This window comes from Bubalus bubalis, chromosome 16 (genome assembly GCF_019923935.1).
Source record: "Bubalus bubalis isolate 160015118507 breed Murrah chromosome 16, NDDB_SH_1, whole genome shotgun sequence".
Lineage (NCBI taxonomy): Eukaryota > Metazoa > Chordata > Mammalia > Artiodactyla > Bovidae > Bubalus > Bubalus bubalis.
The window spans coordinates 33691121-33710822 of record NC_059172.1 but is presented as its reverse complement, the minus strand read 5'-3'; the positions used below and the strand labels follow the sequence as shown (position 1 = coordinate 33710822).

At 44.0% G+C, this 19702-nt stretch overlaps 1 protein-coding gene across 6 annotated transcripts in view; it reads right to left on the bottom strand.

The window, feature by feature from the left end:
• STIM1 (stromal interaction molecule 1) overlaps positions 1–19702 on the bottom strand; it is a 202129-nt gene that overhangs the window by 15871 nt on the left and 166556 nt on the right. For all 6 annotated transcript variants that reach the window (XM_044929419.2, XM_025266496.3, XM_044929421.2 and 3 more), the window contains 2 exons: positions 19305–19420; positions 3499–3676 (listed from right to left, as the gene is read on the bottom strand). In XM_044929419.2, the coding sequence (XP_044785354.2) occupies positions 3499–3676; positions 19305–19420 (294 nt within the window). The remainder of the gene's footprint in view (positions 1–3498; positions 3677–19304; positions 19421–19702) is intronic.

Sequence of the window (19702 nt, the reverse complement as noted above, 5' to 3'; positions counted from 1 at the left end):
GGCAGGATTTGGGGGAGCTCCTCATGCCCCTGACCTTAAGTTCCTTCCTAAGCACATTCCTTCTCAAGGGCATCACTTATAATGAAAATATGCCCTTGGACCCACCCACACATTCCCTCTGTTTACTGACAAAATCCTTCATCCATCCAGCTAAACTTCCTTCCTTCTTCCCACTACATACCTATGTTTATTCATTCATTCATTCACCTATTCCTTCACCTAGTACTTTAAAGTGTCTACTAAATGCCAAGCCCTGTGTGACTCCTAGACATATGGAGATGAGTGAGAAGACTGTCCCTGCCACTGAGGTGCTCATGGCTTAGTCCAATATAGACAAGTAAACAGGTGCACACAGTGTGATAAGTTCTATAATAGAGAAATAAAGTGTTGGGTAGACCCAAAGGATGGGGTGATCAACTCTGCCTGAAAGGAGTAGGGGAAGGTGAGGCCTGGGTTAGACCAAGAAGAAAGAATAAGCATTAGCTGGTCCCTCTGGAAGAGGGAAAGGACTTAGCTACTGTCAGGTCTTCCTACCTGAGTAGGAACCACTATGTTACAGGATAAGAGGGGAAAGGAAGAGGAAGAAAACAAGTGATATATGGCTTAGACTTGAGGTACAGAAGAGAGAGGATAGGCTGCAGAACAAATAGGGACCACAGAAAAGAGCACTGACCACTGAGTTAATTAAGCAGGTAAACAGAAGAGGCAGAAACAGAACTGAACCTCTAAAAAAATCCCAAGTCCAGATCTGTCAATGACTGAAGCCTCAAAAGATGTGGTGACAAGTAAGGAGGGAAGAGGAAAAATGCCTAAGCTGCAAGCTTTCTGCTGACAAATTGCAGCCTTCTGCGCACTTTGTCCCTGGAGTGAAAAGGAATTGAACCTCGTCAAGGCACTCAGCAGGTGGCGCTATGTGCACAGCTAAAAACAAGTCAGGGGCGCCATTTCCAGCACAATCTCCTTGCCCTGAATATCCTCCTTTATTGTACTCTCCCATGACTCAACTGCTTGAAATTAGGGATTCAATTCTTCACTGAAATATTATCCTCTCTGAAAGCAGCCTCTTATGAAAAGTTTATGATATGCCTCTCTTCTTCATACAATAGGGAGTTCCTTTAAAGTAGAATCAAAACTGACCCATTTTGGATGTAATAGAGATGAAGATCAATAAATACTACTGGGTGAAGAAATGAGCTAATAAATGTACAATCGAGCCTGGGCCCACCCCATTTCCTTCACAGAAGACTGAGCATCTTGAAGGCGGCAATCAGTTACCATCAGAAGAAAAGCAGGCAGTCTGACCACAGCTCGGATCTACGCAGCTGTGTGACTGTGGACAAGTCTGTTCCCTGGACCAGGCCTGTTTCTTCCTTTTTAAGTGGGACTCAAAATTCCTGCCTGCCTCAAAGAATTATCTTGAAACCCAGTGAAATCTTAACTGGAATGCACATGTAGCATTACATTTACTCACCTAAAGCATCATAACTCTGGAAAAAGCTCTTTGGTGACTGGCAGTGTAGGCCTCCAAAGTAAGGAGGCACAAAGAGGCACATGGGCCCCTGTGTCAGAGGAGGATATGTGTGTGCACAGGTGTGAGCCAGTCTTGGGTTGGGAGGCGTGTGCATTCGTTTCTCAAAGTGCCACAGTGGCCAGTTAGCTCTGGAGGCCTTGGGGAGCAGAGAGGGCTGGGAGTTTAGTTTTATCCCCAAACTTGGAATGCCTCCTGCCTAGATTCTTTGCCTTTGGAATGAAAACAGTACATGTTTTTCAGACAAATGAAGAATGGGGACTGCCCACATAGCAGCATTTAGCCCCCAGTTGGAAAAGGGCCCAGGAACAAGGGGCCCAGCAAAGTAGCCAGGAATCAGCTCAAAGATAAAACTCCTCTTGCCTCCTAAAAGCCCATGGAAACAAATCTGCTAGGGGTGCCTTTACTGAGGCAGCAGCATGTGGTTAAAGAAATTCCTAATTTACTACTTATGGACACTCACCCTCTCCGAGGCTTCATTTCTTCAACTCTAAAATTGGGATAACAATACCTACCTAAGAGGGTTGTGGTGATTACAAACAATAATGCTTAAATGTACTTAACAATATCCAGTTCTTAAGAAACCATTTCCCCATCCTTCCAAAGAAAATAGTATCTATCATTTAAAAATAATAGAAAAGAGACAGGCTTCACTTCCTTTTACATGGATTCCTGCAAAGACTCCCCAACAGGAGTCCCTAGGCTGTCGGAATCATTTTCTGACAAAACACTCCTGAAGTAGGCCTCTCCTTTTCTTAAAACCAAAACAAAGCAAAAAAGTCAAATACCCACATTGATTCTCTATTGCCTTTTGCATCCTACTAATGTATGAGTCCGAAGGTACCAGGGATCTGGCCTCACTCTATACACTCAACCACAACCACCAGGTTAATCTTTCCTACCCATCTTTCAAGGCCACCTCCTCAGACTCCACATCCACTCATCTCCTGCTTCTGTGCCATTCCAGTCCTTCCAGCTGTCTTCCTACAGGCTGGCACTGAGTCACTGCTCCTTCTTAAGTGTGTGCTCTGTGGCCCAGAAGCAGTGACTTCCTTCCAATTCCCCACACAGACCTGGTTCCTAGATGTCAGGAAGTACTTAGGTCGGCTGGCAGACTGTCACCTTCCCTTCACAGCTAGATCTTCTACAATAGTTTCTAAGCCATGCTTTATTCAAACAGAACCTCAGGCTATCAGAGCTAAAATGTCCTGGTATGCTCCTAGTTCAACTCCTTTACATTACTAATGAGGAAATATATCCCAGAAAGGAAAGGGATTTACCCAGTCATACAACAGTGGGTGCTTCCCAGGTGGTGTTAGTGGTTAAGAATCCACAGGCCAACACAGGAGATGCAAGAGACATGGGTTCAATCCCTGGGTTGGGAAGATCCCCTGGAGTAGCAAATGGCACCCCATTCCAGAATTCTTGCCTGGAAGATTCCATGGGCAGAGGAGTCTGGCAGATTACAGTCCATGGGCTACAAAGAGTCAAACTGAGCATAGCACACATACAACAAGTGAGTACTCATGAGATTTAGATGCCATATAAGACAGCATGAAAGGTATTAGGAAGACAGGTTTGCGAGGTTTCTTTGGGAAACAGGGAAGGACAGTTAATTATGTCTACTTCTATGGAAAGGGAAGCAGTCAAGAGGTGGGATGGAGGATGGAATGACCCCACACAAGCTATCCAACCAGGGAAGCTCAAGACCTTCCAGCAGCTCCACACTTCTCCCTCTGAAGCTCCGGGGGAGAAAGGATAGAAATAAGCTTCTGCCCCGGGGAGGGATACTTGCCTGTGTGACTGGAACAGCAGGAACCTAGGCTCCGACACAGGCTTGGGAGGATGACACAGCCTGGGCCACCGTGTCAGCAGGGTCTCGGGAGCCAGACGGCCCACATCTCAGGTGGAAACTGGAGGCTCCCAAGAGCTGGCAGCACCAGGGTCAGGGGGCAGGGACAGGGCCTTACCTTTCCTGAAGGTCATGCAGACTCTGCTCGGCTCGGTGTAAGCCCTCCAGGTCCTTCATCATCTTCTTCATGTGCTCCTTGGAGTAACGGTTCTGGATATAGGCAAACCAGCAGCCACCCACACCAATAACGATAGACACCACCAGCATGAAGTCCTTGAGGTGGTTATGGCGGGTCACTGCCAGAGAGGAAGGGCACAGTGAGTCAGGGTGCCCACTGCCTGCTCAGCCTCGCACACTCTGCGTGTCCCCTCCTCCACAAAGCCTTCCCACTCAGGAGGAATTGGTTTCTCTTCTTAGACACACACTCGCCACACTCTGCTTATTTCTCTGCTAAGTCAAGGCCTAGTTTGGAAAGATGAGAGGCCTTAGAGCAATATAGGAAGCTCACTGGATCACACTTCCCTAATGTGCAGTGAAGAGAACTAGTGCCTTCTCAGTACATCCCAGCCATTCTGGGCTGCAGCGGGCCCATGTGCCCAGATGCAGTGGCTTCTGCCCTACAGGGTAAGAAACACTAGGATACTACAGTAGGCGGAAGAGGGGTGGCTGGTAAGGGTACAAGCAAAGTCACTAGAGCCTAAGGATTGGCTATGGGACTGAGGTTACTGCAGGAGCTGGGTCTCCCAGACCATGAGGCTATTCTAGGTGCAAGGTACAAAGACTAGATCATATAGAGGTCTGCAAGTCTCATCTACAGAGAGCATTTCTATCTAGGCTGTGGTTCAACCAGAAACCAGGTAGAATGGGAGCAGCATCAGGATGTCCTGGAACAGAGGGCCAGGTCTACCTCCAGAGAACACCTGGCGGCTATTGGTGAAGTGCCAGGGCCCTGTCCACCAACTGGGTTTCAAAGCAATGCTTTGCTCTGGAGAGAGCGACACTGAAAAGCTAAACAAGGAATAACATCAGAAGATACGAACAAATGCCGTGTCCCAAGAACTGAGCTGACCAGAAGAGGGGCAGTCCTGGAGCCTGAGACCGGTCCCCAGTGTGCCAGACCTAGGCTCTGGGCCACAGCACAGAAGACTGAAAGAGATACCAGGAGGGAAAGAGGCTGCTATTGTATGCCCCACCTGCACTGTACTCCACTAGAAATAGAGCCGCAATGGCTAAGAGAAGCCCCAGACAAGAGGAAAGAAGTAATGACCTCTTGTGCACGGTGGGTCACCTGGTGTTGGGGAAGGGGTGGTGGGACTGACAGGATCTCATTGCCCAGTAAGGGGCTGAGGGGGACCCAAAAGGACCCAGTGGAGCCACCAAGTTGGGGCAGGATCTAGACAGACAGCAGGAAGAGACACATGTAGCTGAAATTCCACCTCATGAAGCTGATGCCCACTTTGACAAAAAGGGTTATATTCATGGCTCCTCATTGAAAGGCTGAGAAATAGGACATGGGGATGGTGTGAAATCAAGGACAGATTAGCACATGCTATTTCCATCCACGGGAGGGGAGTTACTAGGCCCAGGGCGTAGCCATGTCCTTCACATGTCTATGCCAGACCATACAGAGGAACTGGTGGCTTCCTTGGTGACTCAGATGGTAAAGAATCTGCCTGCAATGCAGGAGACCAGGTTTGATCCCTGGGTCAAGAAGCTCCACTGCATAAGGGAATGACAACCCACTCCAAGATTCCCATAGACAGAGGAGACTGGTGAGCTACAGTCCAAGAGGTCGCAAAGAGTTGGACATGACTGAGTGACTAACACCTTCACAGAGCAACTGAGGGCCCTCCAACAGCCACCCTCCAGCTTCCTGGAAGGTCTACACTTGCAGCCATGCTCACGTCCCCACTCCCCTGTCCTTAGATCACAAGAAGAAATATCTCTGCAGTATAGTGAGTTGTCTTACTTTCTGGAACACACCTACCTCCTATCCAGCCTCCACCACAGGCTAGGGTACTCTTTGTCTCCCCTGTTTATTAAGGACTTTTCATCTTGGATTCCTAGGCTTTCTCACCTCCAACATCCCCAACATTCCTATCCAAAGTCTAAGGTACTACGTTCCAACAATTCTTCATGTGACTGGCTCCCTCCCCCTATTGCCTCCAACACTTTAAAGCCCTTGAGGTGGACACACACATCTCAGTTCCTTATTCTACCTTGTCCAGATCAATTTGAAATAAGATCCTGTTTTTTCCAGCTTCATATTCTCATCCAGCTCATGAATAAAAATATTGAATTACCAGGGACAAGAATAGGATCTATCCATCATCCCCTCTTCTAAGGTAATACTGTTCCACCTATCGGTACCCTCTGGATCTCTTCAGTGAATTTTGACTCCATTTAAATACATAAGCATTTATCTCCTATATCCTTCTGCCTTGTCAGATGCATAGCTGAAACTCAGACATGCTGCCTATCAACAGCCTGTGGGCTACCAAGTTTGGTGGGAAGAAAATGAGCCTCATCTGGTTGATTTACTCTGTGGCCCCTACCGATCACTTCTCTGTAGGCCAGCACCAAGCACAGCACTGACCAGCACATAGAAGCCACTTAATAAATATTTGTGGGGTTGAATCTTCACTGAAAAGCCTTAAGTGTGATATTTCCCTCTCTTTAATCCACATAAGAAGGAATTTTTTTTTTTTAAAAAGGGAAATAGAGAAAACATAAAATGTATCAGGTATTTACATTAACATTTCAAATTCTCACAACTAATCTATACAGTAGAGTATTCCCAGGCTGTAGACCAGAAAAGTGAGGTTCCATAGAGGCGCTGACTTGTCAGAGTCCATGAAAAGTGACAGATCTGGAATTCAAATTTTCTCATACTCATGCAGCAGGTATTGTTTCTGTTTATTACATGCAAACATGTCTCACCAGGGTACGCCTATATCCCCTGATCTAGCCCGAGTGCAACTATAGGAATTCCACGGCCTAAGTTTCCCCCTCAACCCTCTGGGAACTGACTGTGGCACTGCCATCAGAGAGTGAAGATCCAAAAGCTGAATGGCCAGGCCTTTGAAGTTAAAAATAAGGCCTTGTGTAGAGAAATTTTTATTTCAACAAAGGAAGCATCTTGCATGAAGTATTAGGAAGTTTGAGTTCTATCCTTGCCTCTGCCCCAATTTGTTATGAAATTCACTTCCCCCATCTCGGTCTCAGCTTCCTCAGCTGTAAAATGCATTATCACAGAATTGCTAAAAGATTAAATGCCTAGTTGTAAATGAAAGTACTTTGAGGTGTTCAGAGAAATAGATGTGAGAATTGTCAGTTCCCTTCAGTGGGGTCCACAGTCCTAGTTCAGTTCAGTTCAGTACTCAGTCGTGTCCGACTCTTTGTGACCCCATGGACTGCAGCACGCCAGGCCTCCCTGTCCATTGCCAACTCCCAGAGTTTACTCGAACTCATGTCCATTGAGTTGGTGATGTCATTCAACCATCTCATCCTCTGTCGTCCCCTTCTCCTCCTGCCTTCGATATTTCCCAACATCAGGGTCTTTTTAAATGAGTCAGTTCTTCACATCAGGTGGCCAAAGTATTGGAGCTTCAGCATCAGTCCTTCCAATGAATATTCAGGACTGATTTCCTTTAGGATAGACTGGTTGGATCTCCTTGCAGTCCAAGGGACCCTCAAGAGTCTTCTCCAACACCACAGTTCAAAAGCATCAATTTTTTGGCACTCAGCTTTCTTTATAGTCCAACTCTCACATCTATATATGACTACTGGAAAAACCATAGCTTTGACTAGATGGATTTTTGTTGGCAAAGTAATGTCTCTGTTTTTTAATATGCTGTCTAGATTGGTCATAACTTTTCTTCCAAGGAGCAAGGGTCTTTTAATTTCATGGCTGCAGGCACCATCTGCAGTGACTTTGAAGCCCCCAAAAATGAAGTCTCTCACTGCTTCCACTGTTTCCCCATCTATTTCCCAAGAAGTGATGGGACCAGATGCCATGATCTTAGTTTTCTGAAAGTTGAGTTTTAAGCCAACTTTTTCACTCTCCTCTTTCACTTTCATCAAGAGGCTCTTTAGTTCTTCTTCACTTTCTGCCATAAGGGTGGTGTCATCTGCATATATGAGGTTATTGATATTTCTCCCGGCAATCTTGATTCCAGCTTGTGCTTCTTCCAGCCTAGCATTTCTCATGATGTACTCTGCATATAAGTTAAATAAGCCTTGACGTACTCCTTTCCCAATGTGGAACCAGTCTGTTGTTCCATGTCAAGTTTTACCTCTGTTGCTTCCTGACCTGCATACAGATTTCTCAAGAGGCAGGTCAGGTGGTCTGGTATTCCCATCTCTTTAAGAATTTTCCAGAGTTTGTTGTAGTCCACACAGTCAAAGGCTTTGGCATGGTCAATAAAGCAAAAGTAGATATTTTTCTGGAACTCTCTTGCTTTTTTGATGATCCAACGAATGTTGGCAATTTGATCTCTGGTTCCTGTGCCTTTTCTAAATCCAGCTTGAGCATCTGGAAGTTCACGGTTCACATACTGTTGAAGCCTGGCTTGGAGAATTTTGAGTTCTAAGGGAATCCCTAATGGTTAACTTTATGTGTCACCTTGATTGGGCTAAGGGGTGTCTGGGTAGATGATAAAGAATTATTCCTGGGTGTGCCTGTGGAGTTGTCTTCATATGAGATTAATATTTGAATCAGTAGACTGTGTTAAGAAGGTCATCTTCATTAATGAGACCGGGCATCAACTAATTGTTCACATGGCACTAAGGGTCTGAACAGAACCAAAAGGCAGAGGAAGGGCAAATATGCTCTCCAGCTTGATTTTACACATCCATTTTTCTCTGCCCACCTATATCAGCACTCCCAGCTCTTGGTCTTCAGACTCACAGGGATTCACACCATCAGCTCCCCTGGTCCTCAGCCTGCAGACTCAGACTGAATTACAACCCCACCTTTCCTGGGTTCCAGCTTATATATGGAAGACTGTGGGACTTCTTGGCCTCCAAGATAGCGTGAATCAATTTTCATAATAAATCTTCTCATATACGTATCTATATATATATATATCCTATTGGTTCTGTTTATCTGGAGAACCTTGACTAATACAAAAATCTATAAACTACTGTGTCAGGAAAAAAGAAGGAGAAATAGGGAAACTAAGAATCTAGTATGTACCTTATTCATGATGTTCTTCTTCCTATCATAACCCGAGTCCCATTCTTCGATTCCTACCACCTTCCCAGCCCACCACAGTTTACAGAGACCTGCCCATTCCTTCTCCTCTGGACTAGGATTCCCTGACCAACCCACTCACTGGACAGCTAAAAACTTATATTTTCTCAAGGATTGCCCTGTGTGCTTTTCAGCTTTCATATCAGTCACTGTGGGTTCCTCAGGACCAGGGCACAAGACTTATTTATCTCTGTAGCCTCACACTTAGCATAGAGCCTGACCAGAGCAGGCACTTAGCAAAGGTGGAAAGGAGGCAAAAAGGAAGAAGAAAGGGAGATTCTAGCAGTAAAGGGGGGAGAAGGCAATGGCACCCCACTCCAGTATTCTTGCCTGGAAAATCCCATGGATGGAGGAGCCTGGTGGACTGCAGTCCATGGGGTCGCTAAGAGTCGGACACGACTGAGAGACTTCACTTTCACGCATTGGAGAAGGAAATGGCAACCCACTCCAGTGTTCTTGCCTGGAGAACCCCAGGGACGGGGGAGCCTGGTGGGCTGCCATCTATGGGGTCGCAGAGAGTCGAACATGACTGAAGTGACTTAGCAGCAGCAGCAGCAGCAGAAAAGGGGAGGTACAATATAAAGTGCATACAGAAGGCAAATACCAGCTCCTGGGAACAAGAAGAGTCTGGCAAAGTGGGAGTTTGATGTATGATGCAGAGAACCCAGAGCTGGTGCTCTGTGACAATCTGGAGGGATGGGGTGGGGAAGGAGGTGGGAGGGGGGTTCAGGAGGAGGGGACACATGTATGCCTATGGCTGATTCATGTTGATGTACGGCAAAAAAATCACAATATTGTAAAGTAATTATCCCCAATTAAAATAAATTAATTAAAGAAAAGAAGAAAAGTCTGGCAAGCTGTCCTCACAGCCTCTACTGGAACTCAGCTCTCAGAATCCACCTGTCACCAGTGAACACAGCCACGGACAATGAGAGCAGACATGGCTGGTGAGATGAACAGAACTAACCCAGGGAAGCTGGTTAGGGCCTGGGGAGCCAGAGGGTGGCAAAATTCCCAGGCTGAGTGCTACAAATAGATTTTAGCAAAATGAGGTCAACTGTTAACACAATCAGGCTTGAGGCAAGGGAGGAGGGTGTAAACAAATGAGATGCTGACATGTGAATGGAGTGCGGAGTGATAGAATTTTCAGGGTGCCAGTTTTCAGGGTGAGAATGTGATGCTCCAGTAATTATCACGTTCTGGAATCCCCTCTCCCCATGTATTCTATCTGCTTCTCTACTGCCCACAGTCCCCTGTGCCTGACAGATACAGATACTCACTCCTCACTGCCACAATAGGTGCTAGGAATTTCTTTTGTCATTTACATAGCCTTCTATGCTGAGGTGTCTATTTAACCTGTAAGAACTATTTCTGGGCCCTCTTTTCTTCTGATTGTAGCCCCCCAAAAAATGCCTTAGCTGCCCCACTGGTGCACAGATACTACACGGGGAGCAGTTCTCCGCACAGCTAAGCTGAGCCAGACTCTTCCCCTACTTCCCCCAAGCCTGTAGCTTATCCCCCGTATAATCAATTATACTTTCAATAAAAGAGAGGGAAATCTGAAATAACAAACAAACAAAAAAGCAGGTACAAAGGGCTGTGGATCCCCAAGGGAAAGTGGAAAGTAAGAGGGAAGGGTTGAGCATGCCCAGGAAGAGGCTGGAAAGGCATCCTAGAGAAGGAACATAACGAAAAGGAGAAAGCAGGTAAGAACAGAGCAAGCTGTGCCAGACAAACAGCCCCTCCTGCTCACTGATGACTTCCCCTATTACCTGAGCCACTGTGGAAGGAAGACAAGGTGCAGTCTTTGTCTTTTCCTCTTCACAAGTCCCCCCAACCCCCATGATTACTGTGAAGGCCTCTTTCTGCACCTTTCTCAGTACTCCTAACAGCACAAAGGGCACCCAGCCCTGAGTCCAAGACAGTGATACACACTAACAATAGCAGCTACCACTTAGGGGAAACTGGGACACAGAGAACCTTAGGAATGTGCCCAAGGTCACCAAGTGACTGAGTGATAGAGCCAGTCTGTTTGATTTCAGAGCTGGGACTCTTACATCTTGTCTCCTCTAACAGAAGTGGAGGGTGGGATAATATAGTAGAAAAGAGAGCTGAAATATAAGCTAAAAATCTAGGTTTGAGTCATGGCTCTGTTGTTTAAAACTCGCCTCATTTGAGCTTCAGTTTCTCTCTCAGTGAATCATTTGCTGCCATAATGAGAGATCAGCTGAGACCCCAAACTGAACACTGTCTTTGGGCCTCTGTGTCTCAGAGCACACCTGACATCTGGCCACCGGCACTGTCAGGAGAGCCCCAGCTGGGCCAGCCTAGAGCCAGCTCTGCTGGCAGAAGACAGGAAACACCTGTGCTGCTCTGTGGCCCACGCAGGGAGGGCCAAGCTGTCTTCCATGGTCAGGACTCCAGACTAAGCCAGTCTGATCCTCCTTCCCTCTTCCCAAGCTCTGAGGCTGCTGCGGGCAGATGGATCCACTCACTCAGCAGACCCCACAGCTACTGTAAACAAAATTGTGATTTGCAATTTCTCAAGCCTCAGACCAGCGGTGGGACTTCATTAATACTGGGCAAGGTAGCCACAACTGGCAACTGAAGCCAGCCCAGGTGCCCAGGGGGTGTTCACTGCAAGCCAGTGGGGAGGCCTGAGACCACACCATAATAGCTCACCCTGGATGCAGAACCCAGGTCCAAGCTAGCACAGGCTATCACTCTAAATTCTGCATGGGTGCTGGACAGGGAAGAGCACTGACTAGGGGTTTTAGTCCATGTGCAAATGGAAAAACAGAACCTAGGGGACTCAGGTCAAGGGATTCTCTGCAGGCACCCATCAGGGGCGGCCCACTCTTGCAGAAGTCTCCTGGCAAACAGCTTCCTAGTATCTTCCTTAGGTTCCATCTGATAATTTTCTAAATTTTTCTTTAAGAAGCATCAGCAGGAAAGTATAAAAAACAATCTCTGCCTTCAGGACAGCTGCTGGATTCATCTTAGCTCCCAGGGAACACCAATTCTGAGTTCTTAAATGAGAAAGCCAGTAAGAGCCTAAATGACCGAGACCATTTCACAGATGAGGGAAGCCAAATCTAAGCAGAAGTGAACTGCCAAAGGTCACGTGATAAGACAAGGGCTGAACACAGAGGTCCTAAAAGTACAGGATACTGGCAGTAGGGGGAAAGAACAGGCCTCCCACCTTTTACACAGAATCCTTATCAACCAAAGGGTTTCTCCCCAAAACCATGGAATGTCACAGCTGAAAGGAGTCATAAGGATCCTTCAGTTCAGTTGTTTCATGATACAAACCAGCAAATATATACTGAGAAAAACAATCTACACAAGGTCACACAGTGAGTGGCAATTTTGAAAAGAGACCAAGGTGCTTCCCTAGGTTTATAAGAAGTTCTCTAAATGGAAGTCTAAAGGTTATAAAAAATCAAGTTGTAATAATGATGATGATGATGATGGTGGGAGACATAATCCACATACTCTAAAATTCATTCTTTTAAATTAAACAATTCAGTGATTTTAGTGTATTCACAAGGTTGTGCAACCATCAGCACAATTAACTTTAGAACCTTAATCATTATCCCCAAAGAAATCCCATACCCATTATCAGCCACTTCCCATTTCCCACTCACTCTAGCCCCTGCCAGCCACCAATCTTAATTTGATCCTCATGGATTTATCTATTCTGAATATTGCATATAAATGGAATCATACAATACATGTTCTTGTAGCATGTAATCAGAACTTCACTTCCTTTTATGGTTGAGTTATATTTCATTGTGTTTATATACTACAACTATTTATCCATTCATCCATCAATGTATATATGGGTTGCTTCCACCTCAGCTATTGTGAATAATGCTGCTATGTACATGTACTTGTTTCAGTACCTGTTTTCAATTTGGGGGTACATTCCTAGGTATGAAATCGCTGAGTTATATGGTAACTATGTTTAACTTTTTGAGGAATGATGAGACTATTTTCTAAAGTAGCTGAAGCTTTCTCGTTATCACTAGAAATTTACAAATGTTCTAATTTCTCCATCTCCCTGCCAACACTTACTTTCTGTTCTTCCCTCTGTTTTCACTTTTATTGTGGCTCTCCTAGTAGATGTGAAGTATCTTCTTAACTCTAGCACCTCTGCTCTGCCTACTTCAGAAACAGTTTTCTGTTGACCTCTGACCTCCTTTAGATTAGGTTACAGGCAACCTAGAGGCTAAATGAAATGAGTCTAGGAGAAGATACTCCTGTCCTGGTATCAGCCTAACCCAATTCACTGGGGCTCCCCTTGCTGGCTCTGACCTCCAGGACCCAGTACCATGTACCCAGGATTCTGATTCTCATGCTCTCTAGACCTAGATGATTTTTCTCTTTTTTTAAATTTATTTATTTTAATTGGAGGCTAATTACTTTACAATATTGCATTGGTTTTGCCATACATTGACATGAATCCGCCATGGGTTTACATGTGTTCCCCATCCTGAACCTCCCTCCCACCTCCCTCCCCATACCATCCCTCTGGGTCATCTCAGTGAATCAGCCCCGAGCATCCTGTATCATGCATCGAACCTGGACTGGTGATTCATTTGACATATGATAATATACATGTTTCAATGCCATTCTCCCAAATCATCCCACCCTCTCCCTCTCCCACAGAGTCCAAAAGACTGTTCTATACATCTGTGTCTCTTTTACTGTCTCGCATACAGGATTGTCGTTACCATCTTTATAAATTCCATATATATGCATTAGTATACTGTATTGGTGTTCTTCTTTCTGGCTTACTTCACTCTGTATAATAGGCTCCAGTTTCATCCACCTCATTAGAATTGATTCAAATGTATTCTTTTTAATGGCTGAGTAATATTCCATTGTGATATGTACCACAGCTTTCTTATCCATTCATCTGCTGATGGGCATCCAGGTTGCTTCCATGTCCTGGCTATTATAAACAGTGCTGTGATGAACATTGGGGTACACGTGTCTCTTTCCCTTCTGGTTTCCTCAGTGTGTATGCCCAGCAGTGGGATTGCTGGGTCATAACGCAGTTCTATTTCCAGTTTTTTAAGGAATCTCCACACTGTTCTCCATAGTGGCTGTACTAGTTTGCATTCCCACCAACAGTGTAAGAGGGTTCCCTTTTCTCCACACCCTCTCCAGCATTTATAGCTTGTAGACTTTTGGATCGCAGCCATTCTGACTGGTGTGAAATGGTACCTCATAGTGGTTTTAATTTGCATTTCTCTGATAATGAGTGATGTTGAGCATCTTTTCATGTGTTTATTAGCCATCTGTATGTCTTCTTTGGAGAAATGTCTATTTAGTTCTTTGGCCCATTTTTTGATTGGGTCATTTATTTTTCTGGAATTGAGCTGTAGGAGTTGCTTGTATATTTTTGAGATTAGTTGTTTGTCAGTTGCTTCATTTGCTATTATTTTCTCCCATTCTGAAGGCTGTCTTTTCACCTTGCTTATAGTTTTCTTTGTTGTGCAGAAGCTTTTAAGTTTAATTAGGTCCCATTTGTTTATTTTTGCTTTTATTTCCAATATTCTGGGAGGTGGGTCATAGAGGATCCTGCTGTGATGTATGTCGGAGAGTGTTTTGCCTATGTTCTCCTCTAAGAGTTTTATAGTTTCTGGGCTTACATTGAGATCTTTAATCCATTTTGAGTTTATTTTTGTGTATGGTGTTAGAAAGTGCTCTAGTTTCATTCTTTTACAAGTGGTTGACCAGTTTTCCCAGCACCACTTGTTAAAGAGATTGTCTTTAATCCATTGTATATTCTTGCCTCCTTTGTCAAAGATAAGGTGTCCATAGGTGCGTGGATTTATCTCTGGGCTTTCTATTTTGTTCCATTGATCCATATTTCTGTTTTGTCCCAGTACCATAGTGTCTTGATGACTGTGGCTTTGTAGTAGAGCCTGAAGTCAGGCAGATTGATTCCTCCAGTTCCATTCTTCTTTCTCAAGATTGCTTTGGCTATTCGAGGTTTTTTGTATTCCCATACAAATTGTGAAATTATTTGTTCTAGTTCTCTGAAAAATACCATTGGTTGCTTGATAAGGATTGCATTGAATCTATAGATTGCTTTGGGCAGTATACTCATTTTCACTATATTGATTCTTCCGATCCATGAACACAGTATATTTCTCCATCTCTTAGTGTCCTCTTTGATTTCTTTCACCAGTGTTTTATAGTTTTCTATATATATGTCTTTTGTTTCTTTAGGTAGATATCGTCCTAAGTATTTTATTCTTTTCGTTGCAATGGTGAATGGAATTTTTTCCTTAATTTCTCTTTCTGCTTTCTCATTGTTAGTATATAGGAATGCAAGGAATTTCTGTGTTTTGATTTTATATCCTGCAACTTTACTGTATTCATTTACTAGTTCTAGTAATTTTCTGGTGGAGTCTTTAGGGTTTTCTATGTAGAGGATCATATCATCTGCAAATAGTGAGGGTTTTGCTTCTTCTTTTCCAATCTGGATTCCTTTTATTTCTTTTTCTGCTCTGATTGCTGTGGCCAAAACTTCCAAAACTATGTTGAATAGTAGTGGTAAGAGTGGGCACCCTTGTCTTGTTCCTGACTTTAGAGGAAATGCTTTCAATTTTTCACCATTGAGGATAATGTTTGCTGTGAGTTTGTTATATATAGCTTTTATTATGTTGAGGTATGTTCCTTTTATTCCTGCTTTCTTGAGGGTTTTTATCATAAATGGATATTGAATTTTGTCAAAGGCTTTCTCTGCATCTATTGAGATAATCATATGGTTTTTACTTTTCAATTTGTTAATGTGGTGTATTACGTTGATTGATTTGCAGATATTGAAGAATCCTTGCATCCCTGGGATAAAGCCCACTTGGTCATGGTGTATGATCTTTTTAATGTGTTGTTGGATTCTATTTGCTAGAATTTTGTTAAGGATTTTTGCATCTATGTTCATCAGTGATATTGGCCTGTAGTTTTCTTTTTTTGTGGCATCTTTGTCAGGTTTTGGTATTAGGGTGATGGTGGCCTCATAGAATGACTTTGGAAGTTTACCTTCCTCTGCAATTTTCTGGAAGAGTTTGAGTAGGATAGGTGTTAGCTCCTCTCTAAATTTTTGGTAGAATTCAGCTGTGAAGCCGTCTGGATCTGGGCTTTTGTTTGCTGGAAGATTTCTGATTACAGTTTCAATTTCTTTGCTTCTGATCTGTCTGTTAAGATTTTCTATTTCTTCCTGGTTCAGTTTTGGAAAGTTGTACTTTTCTAAGAATTTGTCCAGTTCTTCCACGTTGTCCATTTTATTGGCATATAGTTGCTGATAATAGTCTCTTATGATCCTTCATATTTCTGTGTTGTCTGTTGTGATCTCTCCATTTTCATTTCTAATTTTGTTGATTTGATTTTTCTCCCTTTGTTTCTTGATGAGTCTGGCTAATGGTTTGTCAATTTTATTTATCTTCTCAAAGAACCAGCTTTTGGCTTTGTTGATTTTTGCTATGGTCTCTCTTGTTTCTTTTGCATTTATTTCTGCCCTAATTTTTAAGATTTCTTTCCTTCTATTAACCCTGGGGTTCTTCATTTCTCCCTTTTCTAGTTGCTTTAGGTGTAGAGTTAGGTTATTTATTTGACTTTTTTCTCGTTTCTTGAGGTAAGCCTGTATTGCTATGAACCTTCCCCTTTGCACTGCTTTTATAGTGTCCCATAGGTTTTGGGTTGTTGTGTTTTCATTTTCATTTCTATGCATATTTTGATTTCTTTTTTGATTTCTTGTGTGATTTGTTGGTTGTTCAGCAGCATGTTGTTCAGCCTCCATATGTTGGAATTTTTAATAGTTTTTCTCCTGCAATTGACATCCAATCTTACTGCATTATGGTCAGAAAAGATGCTTGGAATGATTTAAATTTTTTTGAATTTACCAAGGCTAGATTTATGGCCCAGGATATGATCTATCCTGGAGAAGGTTCTGTGTGTGCTTGAGAAAAATGTGATTTTTCCATTTGCAGTTCTTACTTAACCTGTTTTTAACACACCCTTTCAGATATGGTAAATACTATTTCGATACAGACCGTGTGTATGCTACATTGCTTCAGTCATGTCTGACTCTTTGCAACCCTATAGACTGTAGCCTGCCAGGCTCCTCTGTCCATGGGATTCTCCAGGCAAGAATACTGGAGTGGGTTGCCATTTCCTTTTCCAGGGGATCTTCCTGAACCAGGGATCAAACCCACATCTCTTACGTCTTACGTCTCCTGCTCTGGCGGATGGGTTCTTTACCGCTAGCACTAGCTGTCTTAACAGTCTATTAGTATATCTCAGAAGACTAAAGAAGATTTCAGAGTGCCAAAGGCCTCCCCATAACTGCAGGGTGACATAGGAGAGCCTCTGAAAAAATAACCTAGCTTTCACTGCTGGGTTTGATTCTTCTGGTATAAACGTTTTTGCTGGTGTATACAAAGAAAGGGGGGTAGGCTGATAATAAAGAAAGTTTAATAAGGCCACTTCCCATTTTTCAAGAGTCAGCTCAAGAGTGATCCTCTCCATAAAACTTCTTGGTCTCCAACTGAAAACTCCCTACTTCGTGCTCTCATCTGAACTATGGAATGACTTACATGACTGTTATACCACTGTATCTGTTGACCATTTACTGAATTTGTTGACACTCCAATGTTCATTTAGATGGAACTTCTTGAGAGAAGAGACTGTCATTTAGTGGTGCACTGTAGGTGCTTTAAAAATGTTGGTGGATGAATAAAAGGCCATTGCTCAGTACAGAGGGTGGGCCTCACAATTAGAGCCTTCATTGTGTCATTTATTCAAAACTTATAAATGAATGATAAGAAAAAATGTGTCCTAGGACCAAAAAGGCTTCCCTGGTGGCTTACACAGTAAAGAATCCGCTTGCGATGCAGGAGAGCTGGGCTCAATCCCTGGGTTGGGAAGATCCCCTGGAGGAGGGCATGGTAACCCACTCCAGTATTCTTGCCTGGAGAATCCTCATAGACAGAGAGGCCTGGTGGGCTACAGTCCATGGGGTCGCAAAGAGTCAGACATGACTGAGTGACTAAGCATGTAGAACAGGACCAAAAAAGGCAACAAAGCAGATGAAAATGGTCTTCTCCCATGTTGCTCTGTTTCACACTTACAAAAGGTATAGACCTTCTGAAGACAAAACTATGGAGAGGTAAAAAAAAAAAAAAATCAGTGATTGCCAGGGGTTGAGGAAGAAAGAAGGATAAACAGGTGGAGCACAGAGGATCTTTAGGGCAGTGAAAAACCATTCTGTCTGACACCACACAGGTGGACACAAGTCATCATACATTTGTCCAAACCCACAGACCGCACAATACCAAGAGTGAATCTTAATGTAAACTATGGACTCTGAGTGATAATGCTGTGTCGGTATAGGTTCAGCAGTTATTACAAATGTACCACCGTGGTGAGGATGTTTTTAATGGGGAAGGCTATGCATGTATAGGGGCAGAAGCGTATGGAAAATCTCTGTACCTTCCACTCAATTTTGATGTGAACCTAAATCTACTCAAAAAAATAATGTCTAGGGACTTCCCCAGTGGTACAGTGGTTAAGACTCTGTGCTTCCACTGCACAGGCATGGGTTCAACCCCTGGTAAGGGAACTATGATCCCACATGCCATGCAGCATGGCTAAAAGAGAAAAAAAAAAAAATTTAACGTTTTAAATTAAAAAATAAAAATAGGGAATTTCTTGATGGTTAGGACTTGGGCTTTCACTGTTGTGGGCCTGAGTTTGATCCCTGGTTGGGGAACTAAGATCCCACAAGCCCTGCTGCCAAAAACTAAAATAAATAAATCTCAAAATATAATAAAATAAAAATAAAGTCTATTAAAGCTTTTTTAAACCAAAAACTTATGGACCTATCCACCTCTACTGAGACATCAGCTTGGGTACTTGTCAAAGGAAATGTCACACTGCCACTGACCCTGCCTGCCGGCAGCTTCTCTGGACTGGTGTTGGGCTTCACAGTATCCTGCTGCTGGCATCCTCCGCTGGGGTCATGCTGGTGCCCACAGCTCCCAAAGGACACAGAGTAGGCCCTAAGAGCCTTCTGGTCAAGGCAAATTTTCTAAGAAATTTTACTACTCTGTGTTGAGTTCACTTAGAATAAAAAAGGATAGCAAGGTTGATCATTCCCACCTGACAGATGTTCAGGAGCTGAAGCACCTAATCCTGGCAACTGACCCTGGGCTGAAGAGACCAACCTGCCCTAGTCCAAGGTATCTCTGTTGCTTCAGTGAAAGCCTGCTTAGCCCTGTTTGGTTGTTCAAGGACACAAAATGTTCAGCAATCAGTCCATGGCCTCTGCATGTCCAGTGACAGCAAGAACAGCTAGACAGCACTCAGCCCGCTTCAGGTTGTTATCCCTGAGCATACCATTCATATTTAGTGTCTGTATCCTCACTCAGGTTGTTTTCTCCACCTAGACTGCCTTCTCCTGCCTCCTCCATGGAATAAAGCCCTACCCATCTTTAAAGGCATAGGTCACATGCCACCTTTTTTATAGAATGCCTTCTTTAACCTTCTGATGTACCTCTGTAGAACATTCATTTTTATCCCTTTGGGGCAGACCCAGGACCTCAACCCAGCCTTGGGGTCCATGGCACATCAGCAGCCTTCCCTCTGCCCCGACTCACAGAGAGGAGGCCCAAAGAGCACCGTGTCCAGGGCCTTCAGCTGCAGCTTCTGCCGATGGCTCCGGTCTGTCATCTTCAACACAGTCCCTGTCATGGTGGTATTGGTTACAGCGAGCCTGTGGGGGCAAACAGTAGGGGCTCAGTTCCCTGCCGGCAAAGCAGAAAGGATCCTGGTAGGATTACCCACCTCCTCCAGGAACACTTCCATGAATTCTAGCTCCTGGTGCTTGCTCCCCTCTGCACTCTAGTATACAGAGTCAACACCAGTGGATCTCAACAAGTAGTAAAGAGAGCACATAACATTCACCAAGAATTTGTTCACCTTTCTCCCCATGTCCATCATCTCCTGAATATCATATTTTCTAAGGATTAACTATCTGTGACCATTCCCATACTCA